This window comes from Pan paniscus, chromosome 13 (genome assembly GCF_029289425.2).
Source record: "Pan paniscus chromosome 13, NHGRI_mPanPan1-v2.0_pri, whole genome shotgun sequence".
NCBI classification, from domain to species: domain Eukaryota; kingdom Metazoa; phylum Chordata; class Mammalia; order Primates; family Hominidae; genus Pan; species Pan paniscus.
In genome coordinates this window covers 85643736-85658618 of record NC_073262.2, presented here as the reverse complement: position 1 = coordinate 85658618, position 14883 = coordinate 85643736, and the positions used below count along the sequence as shown (strand labels likewise).

The 14883-nt window shown below is 35.7% G+C and overlaps 1 protein-coding gene across 5 annotated transcripts in view; it reads left to right on the top strand.

Annotated features, from left to right (window-relative positions):
* NCKAP1 (NCK associated protein 1) overlaps positions 1–14883 on the top strand; it is a 116857-nt gene that overhangs the window by 38604 nt on the left and 63370 nt on the right. For all 5 annotated transcript variants that reach the window (XM_003823525.5, XM_003823526.6, XM_034954614.3 and 2 more), the window contains 6 exons: positions 97–153; positions 857–999; positions 1083–1173; positions 7301–7438; positions 8251–8299; positions 13937–14093. In XM_003823525.5, coding sequence (XP_003823573.1) covers positions 97–153; positions 857–999; positions 1083–1173; positions 7301–7438; positions 8251–8299; positions 13937–14093 — 635 coding nt within the window. The remainder of the gene's footprint in view (positions 1–96; positions 154–856; positions 1000–1082; positions 1174–7300; positions 7439–8250; positions 8300–13936; positions 14094–14883) is intronic.

Genomic DNA, 14883 nt, shown 5'->3' with positions numbered 1-14883 from the left:
CAGAACTGAAGTTTAAAACATACCTTATTTGTTTGTGTTTTCTGAATTTAAACAGATTTATACAGATAAAAGATTAAAATAAGTATTTCTTTTCAGGACCATGTTTGTGAATTGCTGAATACTATTGACGTTTGCCAAGTCTTCTTTGATATTGTAAGTATCATTTTCAGAAAAATGTCCAATTATTCTGTTTCCAGAAGAGCTCAGGGGACCACTTGCTTTTCTTTAGCTAGATTATGTAACTAGCATATAAAGTTTTAGCATTATTAATTTGGCTTGTTTTATAGCTTTTTTAAAAAGTAAAGTGTGTATTCTTTTTATTTGTTTTGATTGTCACTGAGTATATGTCTTGTACATATTGGGAAATACACGTTAACTTTAGTATTTTATTTAATAGGCCCAATTTTGAAAAGTTAAGTGGATAATATTTTCTCTGTAAAAGGCATACTTGATGGACTCTTTCTTAGTATGATAATTTTTAGATACAAGAAGTCAAAGTGAAAATTGTCTCCATTTACTTAATGGTGAACTTTAAAAAGAATAATTTTTTTCCTCTTTCGTGAGATTGGCACCAGTGTTCCTTATTCTGGCTTTTATTCTTTTGAACTGTTACCAGTTTGAATATAGTGATCGCAAGCTCTTTTTCTTTCATCCATAAAATTGTGTCAGACACAAAACTGTTATCTGTAACTGTCAAATTTTAGATGTGCTTTTAGTGAAAGGAATTAGCATTTTAGAACGGGGATAAAATAAATACAGAAAATTATTAGCTCTCAATAGCTTCTATGAAGATTTTGTGTGTGTTTAAAATTTTAAGAAATAGGAAGTAGTTGAACTTGATTTTTTTTTCTCCTAGACTGTAAACTTTGATTTAACAAAGAACTACTTAGATTTAATTATAACCTATACAACACTAATGATACTGCTGTCTCGAATTGAAGAAAGGAAGGCAATCATTGGATTATACAACTATGCCCATGAAATGACTCATGGAGCAAGGTAGATTTGCATTATAAAAGTCTTTCTAAAATGCTCAGTTTGATGGATTACAACTCATTGAAATTTGATATGTCTGTTTTAAGTGACAGAGAATACCCACGCCTTGGCCAGATGATTGTGGATTATGAAAACCCTTTAAAGAAGATGATGGAAGAATTTGTACCCCATAGCAAGGTAAGAGGCAGCTGTTAGGCATATGAGAGAATGGGCATATAACATAGCATGAGGATGGATGGTTGGATAAAGGGATAATCTTGTTTTTGAAAAATACTATAATGGGATATAAGTGATAGTTATGTGTGCTTTTATCTAATTATAGACAGGGAACTAATTAATGAGATTCAGAATAGTGTATAGAGACTCAAGAATATATTGATTGATTTCATTATAGTTTTTTAGATTTTAATATAGCACTAAACAATAGGATTTACCGTATGGTATTTGAGAGGGTCTGTTCTCACACTAATGGGTTTTAATAGCAATTCTGCAAATTACATAATATTTGTCAAGTTACTTAACTAACCTCACGATACCTCAGTTTTCTTATCAGTAAAAATGGAATAATAATAGCACTTATTTCATATGGTTCTTATGAGAATTAAATGAATTACTTTATTAAAAAGTACAGTGTTTGATAAATTTTAACTTTATTATAGTCTCTTAAAAAATGACGGGTTTTATGAAAATAATTTGAAATGACTATCTTTTAAGAGATATTAAAAATAGTTCTTAATGAAATAATTTTGGTTGTAAGTAGTCTTGTCATTATGGATTCTCTGCAGAAGGGCTGATTCACAGAATGGTAGTTTCTGAACACTTCAAGGACATTCATAGGTATCTCATTCAGTCTCATTATTTATAGCTAAGGATTAAGGGCTGGAGCAGTATCATGACAAGGTAAGTCATTTGGTAACAATAGTGGCAAAACTAGAACTGAAGCCCAGGATACTAGAATCTTGGTCTACATTGTTCTCTTTGAATCATAAAAGTTAAACTATTTACCTTGTGTAAGTCTGTGCTTTTTTCTTTCTTTGAGACAGCGTCTCGCTCTGTCGCCCCAGCCGGAATGCAGTGGTGCAATCTCAGCTCACTGGAGCTTCCGCCTCCTGGGCTCGTGATTCTCCTGCCCCTGCCTCGAGAGTAGCTGGGATTACAGGCATGCACTACCACGCCTGGCTAATTTTTTTGTATTTTTAGTAGTGACAGGGTTTCACCATATTTCCCAGGCTGGTCTCGAACTCTTGAGCTTAGGCAATCCACCCACCTCAGCTTCCCGAAGTGCTAGGATTACAGGCATGAGCCACTGCGCCTGGCCACTGTGCTTTTTTCTTGACATACAGTTAACACCAATAATTTTCTTTGTATTTTTTTACTCCCATGAAAATTCTGAAGAATTCTTTCCAGATTTGCATAGCTACATTATACACAAATTTATATAGGTTTTCTGTCTTGGAATTGGTTGAATCATTAGTTTGCAAGAAGCTAGTAGATGGCATCAGTTTTGAAATTTAAAAAAATCAGCATTTTAGATGGAAGTATCAGAATTCCTCAAAATGCTGCACATATCATGGTCATCTCCTATCTCTAATATCAGTAGTGGTTTTTCCCCAACCGGAACTGTCTTTTCTATTCCTCTCCTCTTTTCTCTCTGGATCCATTTAGGATTTTTCCCTAATCATGTATGGTCTTGTTTTTATTTAGCTATTTTAGATTTGGTTCTTTCTCCACTTAGGTATTGAAAATTTCCTTGACAGGCTCTTGAAAATTCCAAGCTAGGCTCTCGGCTTTTTAAGTTCTATATAGGCATTAGCACATTAACATATTCAGTATATAGTAGGTTATTGATAATTACATAGGATAATTCATTCGAATTTAGACCACTTATTTTCCAATCTTGATTTTTTTCTAATATTCTGTGATACCTTAGAATTTTGATAAAACACTATTTTTTATTTGCCAGGGTTTGTTTTCCTGTTTCTTGTTTAGATTCATGGGGTACACTTTCAGGTTTGTTAAATGAGTATATTGTGTGATGCTGGGTTTGGGCTTCTAATGATCCTGTTGCCAAAGTAGTGAACATGGTACCCAATAGGTAGTTTTTCAGTTCTTATCCCCCTCCTTCCCACTTTTGGAGTCCCCAGTGTCTGTTGTTTCTTTGTGTCCATGTGTACCCAATGCTTAGCTTCCCCTTATAAGTGAGTACAATCAGTATTTGGTTTTCCGTTTCTGCATTAAATCTCTTTTGATAATGGCCTCCAGTTCCATCCATGTTGCTGCAGAAAGACATGATTTTGTTCCTTTTTATGGCTGCATAGTGTTCCGTGGTGCATATATACCACACTCTCTTTATCCAGTCCAGTGTTGATGGGCACCGGGGTTGATTCCATGTCTTTGCTATTGTGAAAAGAGCTGCAGTGAACATACGAGTGCAAGTGTGTTTTTGGTAGAACAGTTTATTTTCCTTTGAGCATCTACCCAGTAATGAAATTGCTGGGTTGAATGGTAATTCTATTTTTGGTTCTTTCAGAAGTCATCAAACTGCTTTCCACAGGGTTTGAATTAATTTGCATTACCACCAACAGTGTATAAGCATTTCCTTTTCTCCAGTAGCCTTGCCAACATCTGTTATTTTTTTGACTTTTTAGTAATTGCCATTCTGACTGGTGTAAGATGGTATCCCATTTTACCAGTGGTTTTGATTTGCATCTCTCTGATGATTAGTGATGTTGAGCATTTTTTCATATGTTTGTTGGGTGGTTATATGTATTCTTTTGAGAAGTGTTTATTGACGTCCTTTGCCCACATTTTAGTGGGGTGGTTTGATTTTTTCTTGTTGATTTAAGTTCCGTATAGATTCTGGATATTAGTCCTATGTTGGGTACATAGTTTGCAATTATTTTCTCCCATTCTGTAAGTTGTCTCTTTATTTTGCCTTTGCTATTCAGGCTGTTTTTTGGTTCCATATATATTTTAGAATAGATTTTTCTAATTCTATGAAAAATGACAGTAATTTGATTGGAATAGTGTTGAATCTTTAAACTGCTTTGGGCATTATTGTCATTTTAATGATATTGATTCCTCCAGCCCATGAGCATAGAATGCTTTTCCATTTATTTGTGTTATCTGTGATTTCTTTCAGCACCGTTTTCTAGTTCTTCTCTTAGAGAGGTTTCACCTCCTTGGTTAGGTGTATAGGTGTATTCCTAGTTATTTTATTTTTTTGTGGCTATTAGTAAGTGGGATTGCTTGCCCTTCCTTCCTTCCCTTTTTTTTTTTTTTTTTTTTTTTTGTTTTTTTGTTGTTGGAGTCTTACTCTGTCACCCAGGCTGGAGTGCAGTGGTGCCATCTTGGCTCTTGGCTCACCGCAACCCCCACCTCCTGGGTTCAAGCAATTCTCCTGCCTTTGCCCCCTCAGTAGCTGGGATTACAGGTGCCTGTCACCACGCCCAGCTAATTTTTGTATTTTTAGTAGAGATGGGGTTTCATCATGTTGACCAGGCTTGTCTCAAATTCCAGACCTCAGGTAATCAGCCCGCCTTGGCCTCCCAAAGTGCTGAGATTATAGGTGTGAGCCACTGTGCCCAGCCAGGATTTTATTCTTGAGTCCTCAGCTTGAATGTTATTAGTGTATAGAAATACTGCTAATTTTTGTATGTTGATTTTTGTATCCTGAGACTTTGCCAAAGTCATTTAGTTTTCTAGGTATAGAATTATATTGTCAATGAAAAGAGATACTTTGACTTCCTTTTTTTCTATTTGGATGCCTTTTATTTCTTTCTCTTGCTTGATTGCTCTGGCTAGGACTTTCAGTACTATGTTGAATAGAAGTGGTAGGAGTACAGACATGGTAGGAGTACAGACACCCTTGTCTTGTTCCAGTTCTTACGGGAAAGCTTCTAGCTTTTGCCCATTCCGTATATTGGCTATGGGTTTGTCATAGATGGCACTGCTTATTTTGAGGTGTGTTCCTTTGATGCCTAGTTAGTTGAACATTTTATCATGAAGGGATATTGGATTTTATTGAATGCTTTTTCTGCATCTATCGAGATGATCATATGGTGTTTTAAAAATTTTTGTTTATGTGGTTAATCACATTTATTGATTTGCTTATGTTGAACCAACCTTGCATCCCAGGAATAAAGCCCACTTAATCATGGTGAATTAACTCTTTGATGTCCTGCTGGATTTGGTTTGTGAGTATTTTGTTGAGGATTTTTGTGTCTATGTTCATCAGGGATATTGGCCTGTAGTTTTCTTTTTTTGTTGTTGTATTTTTGCGAGATTTTGGTACCAGGATGATATTGGACTCATAGAATGATGAGGAGCCCCTCCCCCTCAACTTTTTGAAATAGTTTCAATAGGATTGTATGTCTGGTAGAGTTCAGCTGTGAATCTATGTGGCCTGTGGCTTTTTCTGGTTGGTAGGTATTTTATTACTGATTCAATTTGATTACTCATTATTGGTCTGTTCAGGATTTCTGTTTATTCCTGGTTTCATAAAGCAAATCTCAATAAATTAAAATCATGCCAAGCATCTTCTCAGACCATACTGGAGTAAAAATAGAAGTCAATACCAAGAGGAATTCTCAAATCCACACAAATACTTGGAAACTAAACAATTTTATCCTGAATGACTTGGGTAAATAATGAAATTAAGGCAGAAATAAAAAAATTCTTTGAAACAAATGAAAATAGCGACACAACATACTGAAACCTCTGGAATGTGGCAAAAGCAGTGTTAAGAGGAAAGTTTATGGCACTGAAACGATGATAAAAATAGCTCAAATTAATAACCTAACCTTGCACTTACAAGAACTAGAAAAAGAAGAATGAACTAAACCTAAAGCCTGCAATGAAAATAAATAACCAAAATCACAGCAGAGCTAAATGAAATTGAGACCCAAAAACCATACAAAGGATCAGTGAAACAAAAAGTTAGTTTTTTGAAAGGATTGCCAATAAGGTTGACAGACTCTTAGCTAGATTAACAAGGAAAAAAGAGAGAGAGAAGATGCAAATAACCACAATCAAATGAGAAAGGTAATATCACAGCCAATCCCACAGAAATACAGAATATTATCAGAGACTACTAGGAACATCTCTGTACGCACAAACTAGAAAATCTAGAGGAAGTGGTAAATTCCCATAACATAACAACCTCCCAAATTTCCCAGGATTTAAAAAATTACATTATTTAATTTTTAAAACATTCTTAGTTGGCTACGTCAGAATCACTTTGTGTAGCTTAATAAAATGGTAGATTGTGGGGTTCTGTTTCCAGAGGTTCAGTTTCACTAAATTTCAGTTACAGCCCTGTATTCTGTATTCAGAACAGACTTCTCTGGCATTCTGTGTGCAGTCAGATTAAAGAATCACTCTTACAGCCAGGCGTGGTGGCTCACGCCTGTAATCCCAACACTTTGGGAGGCCGACGCAGGCGGATCAGGAGGTCAGGAGATCGAGACCATCCTGGCTAACACGGTGAAACCCCGTCTCTACTAAAAATACAAAAATTAGCTGAGCGTGGTGGCAGGCGCCTGTAGTTCCAGCTACTCCGGAGGCTGAGGCAGGAGAATGGCGTGAACCTGGGAGGCGGAGCTTGCAGTGAGCTGAGATCGCACCACTGCACTCCAGCTTGGGCAAAAGAGCGAGACTCCGTCTCAAAAAAAAAAAAAGAATCACTCTTTACAGAATTTTTAGGAAGCAGGGATTAATAGCAAAAGACATTTATGAAAGCAAGAAAGAAACAGTTGAGATGAAACGTTAAATACCTTGATAATAAAGCTGTAATCAACAAACCCGTTGATAAAGAGAAGTTAAGTAATTTATTAAGATGAGGTACGGTGTATTATTTTTATAAGACATTCTTTAGAGAAATATAAAGCATGTTGAGTTTTATTAACACTTAGTCATATAACCCTGAAGTCTTTTTCTTTTGGAACTATCAGAAACTATCAGAATGGAAACTTGCATTGGTAAAAAGATGACAGTGGGCTGTCTATCCCTTTTGGAATAAAGTTCCCAAGATTGCCACGTATTTTAACCTTTAAGAAAATAACATGAGTTTCTGACCTAAGCTTTTGCTCAAAAACGCAGAATCTGTGTAGCTTTTATAACGTTAGCAAAAAAATTCTAGAGGAGAGGAGCCACAACCCAACTCAGATATTATAAGGAGCATGGCTATAATTAGGCTGTGTTGTTTTATGATGATATAGTTAGAAACACACAGCAATTATAGCTGCAATGTAAACAGAAAAGGAAAGAAAATTATTCTTCAGCTTTTTTTTCGTATTTTAATTAGTCTCTTTCAGATGCACTAATTTCTCTTCAAATGGTATATCCTCGAAGGAATCTTTCAGCTGACCAGTGGAGAAATGCCCAGTTATTGAGCCTCATCAGTGCGCCTAGTACAATGCTTAATCCAGCGCAGTCCGACACTGTATGGTTCTATTTTTCTCTTTTGAATGAAAATAAAGTGACTTTTAAAAAATAATAGTTCAGCAATGCTGTTGCAGTTTGTTTCTAATTAGCATTAGCTTATTAGTTGAAGTTCGTTATAAAATGTTCATTACTTAACGCATATTGTTCAGATTTTTTAGCTTTAGAGTCTTAATGAAAACTGGTGATAAATTAATATGGTGAATACTATGAGTACTTTTTTCTTTAAAGTTTAAAAGTTTGTTTTGCTTTATCATGGTAGAAGAATTTGAAGTATAAAGCAAAAACAAAAATCACCCCAAATCTCACCAAGTAGAACCAAGTAGACAAAATCATTGTTATATTCCATTATATTTTTTTCAGTCTATTCTCTGTATTTATGAACATAGGTGTCACACATATGGAGAATACACACACATAGCTACTGATTTTGGTGAGACAGTGAGTATTCAGACACATAAATGTCTTTTAACTTGACTAAAATTTTATCTTTTGGAATATTGTAAACTTTGAAATAGGCTTGAGAAATTGATAAGTTGTCATTTACCAGATTAAAGATAATTAGCAACAATATTTTTTTAAAGAGAGGTTTGAGGGTATGCAGATGTGAAAGGGGCACACCTCTCGTTGTTTATTGACTGCAAGTTTCAGTATAGGTAATAAAACTTTTATCCAACTCTTCAAATTTGTTGTGGTAGTATTTGGGCGAAGAATTAGGTAGTAAGTTACCAGGAGAAAGGGAGGAGAGTGGCTCAATATGGAATATTTTTTAGAATTTCTTTTAACTGCAAATGTATATATTCTCTTTTTAAGATGCCTTGTGAATACCTCTCTTTGGATGCAATGGAAAAGTGGATTATCTGTAAGTAAAATGGGTTAGTGTTATGATTACTCCCCAGGCTTTATGTTTTAGAGAAAAATAGCAGGTGACATGGTTACTACCTCTGTGCTTAGCATTGTGCTAACCCATCTATGTCCATTACCTCTTTCAGTCCTCATATTGATCCTATCAGAGTAGATAGTCTGTTTGTGGGTTTTTTTTCTTTTTTTTTTGAGATGAGGTCTTGCTCTGTCACCCAGGGTGGAGTGCAGTGGCACAATCTCGGCTCACTGCAACCTCCGCCTCCTGGGTTCAAGCAGTTCTCGTGTCTCAGCCTCCCGAGTAGCTGGGACAACAGGCACACACTACCATGCCTGGCTAATTTTTGTATTTTTAGTACAGGCGGGGGTTTCTCCATATTGGTCAGGCTGGTCTCGAACTCCTGACCTCAGGTGATCTGCCCGCCTCGGCCTCCCACAGTGCTGGGATTATAGGTGTGAGCCACTGCACCCGGCCAGGTAGTCTGTTTTAAAGCTGGGGAATCTAAAGCTTAGGCCACACAGCTAGTGAGTGACAAAGACAAGATAAGAACCCAGCCTAACTCCAAGGCTCATGGGCTACGTTATATTGCCTTTCAACATAACCTTCAAAACTAAATTTTGGTTTTGCTTTTAATGATTATTTAAATGTCACATCTGTTCACTTAAAGTTTTTGGTTTTAATTCACTTCAGTTTAATAAATTACTCGTATGTTTGGCAGTTTTTTAGATGCATAGGAGATAAAAGTACTAGTTTCTGCTTCTAAGAAGCTTACAAACTATGAGAGAAATAGACACAAGGTTTTTTTTGGTTTGTTTGTTTTCCTTCATTTTATTGTGAACATCAAGAAAGTTGAAATAATTGTAGAATGAACACCCATAAATCTACCACCAAGTTTCTATGACTTCTAATAGCTTGTTGTATTTGCTTTTAAGCTGTTTGTTTATCAGCTTCAAAAGAGATTTTATTTAAACTTTTAGGTTCATGCATACATGTGCAGGTTTGTTCTATAGGTAAATTGCATGTCATGGGGGTTTGGTGTACAGATTATTTTGTCACTCAGGTAATAAGCATAGTACCTGGTAGGTCGTTTTTTTTATCCCAACCTTCAAGTAGGCCCTGGTGTCTGTTGTTCCTTTCTTTGTGCCCATGTATACTCAGTGTTTAGCTCCCACTTATAAGTAAGAACATGTAGTATTTGGTTTTCGGTTCCTGCCTTAGCTTCCTAAGGATAATGACCTCCATCTCCATCCGTGTTACTGCAAAGGATATGAATTCATTTTTTATGGCTGTGTACTATTCCATGGAGACACACAGGTTTAATACAGAATGAGAATTTCTGTAATATAGATAAATTCCTCCTACTCACCCCTAGGCTCACTGCCACAGGGGAATAATTTTGAAGTGTTTGTGTTTTTTCATTCTTACAGGTTTTGTTCTTGATTTATTAACCTTTAGAGAATAGAGTTGGCCCTTTATATCCTGGGGTTCTGCATCCAGAGATTCAGTCAACAGCCAATTAAAATACGGGAAAAAATTTCACGAAGGTCCAAAAAGCAAAACTTACTGCATAATGAGTATTACATTGAGTCCACGCAAATGAAGTGATGTGTAGATATTGTATTAGGTATTACAAGTAATCTGGAGGTGATTTAAATTATGCAGGAGGAAGTATGTAGGTTATATGTAAATACTACGCCATTTTATATAAGGAACTTCAGCATCCACAGATTTTGGTATCTGTTGATGGTCCTGGAACCAATCCCCTACATTGAGAGATGACTGTATTTGTTGACTTTTTATTACAGTGTTTCTCAAACTATGGTGAAGGACTAGTTTTTCTTCTTTAATATTTTTTGGATTGATCCTTTAATAAAATAAAGAAAATGAATTACTAGAATTACCAGAAAAAGTAATAAAGACATAAAATACAAGCTCATAGTTTTTATTACTAGATTCAGTCTAACAGATTATTAGGTTTCTACTCCAAAATCACTGTGAAATATTTATGAAAATTTCTAAATACCCTGTTCCAATACTTAGTCTCATTATGGACTGATAACTTTGAGTAGTGTGTTTTTAGTATGAAAGAGGGGAAATTTAACAATACTATCTGGCCTTAGCTATTTTTATTAATTATATTATTTTTTACATTGACCAGGTTTGTGATATTTATATTTTCTTCTATAAAGATAAGTGAAATTATCATGCTTTGTCTCATAGTTTATTTAGAAAAACAGCTTTCAGAGTTTTGATCTTGCTCGGTTGTGTGGTAATTATTAGTTGTTTTGTGCTTATGGATGTACAGCTGAATAATTGAGTTAATTAGTAGAGTTAGCTGTCATTAGTGACCTCTGGATTTTGCTTCCCACTGGTCTTTATTTTAAACGGGAATGCTGATGGCATGAGTTTGTGTAATGAGCCGGTAAGTCGATCAGGAAGCAGGCTGCCCTAATGGGGAATATATGGGCATGGAGAAGGCAGATTTGGGATAACCACAGTTGCCAAAATAAGGAATGAATTTTGCTTCTTTCATGTGTTTGAACCCTGAGGAGAGCTAATCTGGAGGTTAGGAGTTGCCTCAAATTCTGCACTTCTCTTTTTGGAACTACTACCCGGACTAGGATTTTTCTTCAATAGGTAGTCTACTTTCTTTGGACCTTTGTTCTGGATTAGTTCAAAGTGTGGTTCCTAGACCAGCAACATCAGCAACACCTAGGAACTTCTTAGATATGCAGACTCTTGGTCCCTACCCAAGACCTACTAAACAGAAACTCTGCAGATGGATCTTAACAATCTGTTTAATGTACTTTCTCAGTGATTCTGGTGCAAGCTAAAGTTTAAGAATCACTGCTCTAGATTATAGCCCGATGCTAAGAGTTGTGCAGGACCTAGAATATTGAGGACCCAGCACTTGAAGTACAGTTGTAAAATTAATTATCCTGATACGTATTTTAGGGTTCATTTTTGGGTCTGTTGATTGGACTTGGGAGACTCCTTAGGAAAGATTTTTTTTCCTATCTCCAGAGTTTTGGATTACTAATTTCTGCCTTGTTTTTTATATTGATAGTCCAATTTTATCTGCTTTCTGCCTTCAAAGATTTTCTTCAACTTTCTTGTCAAGACTTGGTCTTCTGTTTTAAGAGCTACTTTTAAATTTTTTTTTTTGTCCTTTCATCCTAATTTTGGTAAAGGAGATTGATGTGTAGTTTAATTAATAAGTCATCCCCCTAATCTTGGGCAATCTATTTTATTTTATTTTATTCTTTTGAGACTTGAGTCTTTTCTGTCACCCAGGCTGGAGTGCAGTGGCATGATCTCAGCTCACTGCACCCTCCACCTCCCAAGTTCAAGCATTTCTCCTGCCTCACCCTCCCGAATAGTTGGGATTATAGGTGCCCACCACCATGCTTGGCTAATTTTTGTATTTTTAGTAGAGATGGGGTTTTCACCATGTTGGCCAAACTGGTCTCAAACTCCTGACCTCAGGTGATCCGTCTGTCTTGGCCTCCCATAGTGTTGGGATTACAGGTGTGAGCCATCATGCCCAGCCTGGGCAATCTATTTTAAATTCATTTGCCTTTTTTGGTCCAATTTAAACAAATAAATATACTTTAACTCATAACACGTATGTTAAAAACAAACACTTTTAACTTGTAAGTGATAAAAATTTTCAGAGAAACTTTGTATTAGTAGTAGCAAGTATTTTGTAAGTGTTAACATACAAAGGTGTAAGACACTAAGTGAAATCTGATTTCACTTGATATTAGGGTGGAAAGTCAAGTACATAATAGGATAATGTTTTATAAACAAAATTTCTCTTGAGGGCTCTTTAATCTTTCATACATGTATTCTGTTTCTTTGATTGTGTGCCAGATTGAATAATTGGCTTGTTTTAGGGGCCCTGTTGTATGAAAAATATTTTTGTATAGTTCAAGTCAAAGAAGTTAAATATGTGTGTATGACTCTACAAAATATGCCTACTTACAGAGTTAGCTTGCTTCTCTAGTGACCCAAGAAGGAAGCTTGAGCTAAGAATCAAAAGATAAATGGCAAGTTTTATGTTAAAGTGTCAAGATAGTTGCACAGCTATAATAGGAGTTTAAACATGGGAGTGATTATTGAGAATCATAGGGAAGTCTCAAAGAAAATGGGATTGGTTTCTAACTGGCCCACTACAGAACCTTGTATATATAGTAGACACTGAGTAGATGTTCAGTGAATGAAAGATGAGGTCTTACGTCCTAGTATAGAAGACTAGAGAGGATATCAGTCAGCATGTATAAAATTATACATTTATATAGGATTTCCAGATTAGATAACAAAAGATAAAAAAGATATTTAGAATTCATATAATAAAGAGCAACTTAATATATTGAAAGTATTGGATTTTAAGGATGAATAATTGGGGCTAAGTCCTAGCTTTATTACTTTAATAGTATTTTAGTAAAGTCAATGACCCTTCACTTCTTCAACTATAAGAAGCATATGGACCAGGTGCAGTTGCTCATACCTGTAATCCCAGTTCTTGGGGAGAATGAGGTGGAAGGATGGCCTGAGACCAAAAGATTGAGACCAGCCTGGTCAACATGGCAAGACCCCATCTTTACCAAAAAGAGAGAAAAAAAGAAAGAATACCACCTGTCTTGTCTACTACACAGGATAATCATTTGAAATAATATATATGAGAAGACTTAATGAACTATAAATTGCTATTAAAAATGTGAGGATGCTATTAAAATGTGAGATGCTATGATTTATTCTCATGATTAGGAAAGTAGATTCTCTTTATGTATGTATGCATATTATATATATATAAATTATATATATATATTTTGAGACAGAGTCTTGCTCTGTCACCCAGGCTGGAGTGCAGTGGCATGATCTCGGCTCACTGCAACTTCGGCCTCCCGGGTTCAAGTGACTTTCCTGCCTCAGCCTCCTGGATAGCTGGGCGCGCCAACACTCCTGGCTAATTTTTGTATTTTTAGTAGAGACGGGATTTCACCATGTTGGTCAGGCTGGTCTCGAACTCCTAACCTCATGATCCGCCTGCCTTGGCCTCCCAAAATGCTGGGATTACAGGCATGAGCACCCGGCCATTAAAAAAATTTTTTTTGAGACAGGGTCTGTTACCCAGGCTGGAGTGCAGTGGCGCAACCTCGACTCACTGCAACCTCTGCCTCCTGGGCTCAAGCAATCCTCCCACTTCAACCTCCCGCAGTGCTGGGATTAAAGGCATGAGCCACAGCACCGGGGCCCAAGATAAGCTTTATTTTTAAGTTATTATAACAACTGTAATGATTACTGCATTATATGTTAATTAGAAATTTCTGATCTTTGGTTGAAAATATTTTATAAATGTTACTTTTATTAAAATGACTTGGTTCATAACCCAGAAGTGACATTTTTCCCGTTTTGTCAGTTCAGGTTCAAATAACTGGTTTTGCAGAATACAGAAAATTATAATTGGAAAAGAAACGTGTTACCATGGTTTATACATATGTATTGTTACTGTCACTCAGAAGCCTCAATTTAGTGATCGTGGTTACGTTTCTGTATTTTTCAAAAGCTACACTGTCACCAAATTTTGGAATACTTTTACATTTACATTTGTATTTGCTTTCTTTTTATTTAAAGTTGGCTTTATTTTGTGCCATGGGATCCTAAATACTGACGCTACAGCACTGAACCTTTGGAAACTAGCTCTTCAAAGTAGCTCTTGCCTCTCTCTCTTTCGGGATGAAGTTTTCCACATTCACAAAGCTGCGGAAGACTTATTTGTAAACATACGAGGGTATGGCATTTTCATTTATTTTGTCTTTTTTGGAGAAGGGTGGTGAGTGAGTTATCTTTACTGAAGTTTTGGGGATAAAGGAGTAGTCACACTGTGCAGGAAGATACAGCCTATACCATCTGACTTGGATCCCAGGAAGTTGTTTTTAACAGTCATCCTGATAGTTAATAATCATATTTTTTACAGGTAACTTCACATATTAAAAAAAACCTGAGGTTACCTGACCTTTCAAAACATGTAATATAGGAGAAGGAAGATACGTCTTCTTTTGCAAGTCATAATATGATTTTAGATGCAAAAGTACCATATACATTTTAGAGGCTTAAAATTTTTATAAGTGTTATTTTAGAATAGGGTGTACTTGTAAAAGTATATGAAGCAATAAAAAATAGTTAACTGGATTAATTATAACCATTACAGAATTCATATCACTGCGTGCAGGAAATCATGTTGTTTTTATTTAAATAATAGTATTCCGCATGATTTATTTTCATTTATTTCCAGTTCAGCAAATAATTATCTGAAATGTGTTTCTTTGAAATTTTTAATAACTTTATTTCTCTCCACTTGAGATTCTGTAGCCAATATATAAAAGCCAAATTGAACTCAGACTTGGTGGCAATTATGAAATCTTTTAAAAATATCTAGGATCTGCTATACTTATGTTGAATATATAAGTTGGGCTTCCTAGCTTCAGATAACAGTGAAATTTGCCTATATTTATTTCACATCCAGTTGAATAACGACTTAATGACATTGAAATGAAATAAAACTTCTAGATATTTGAATG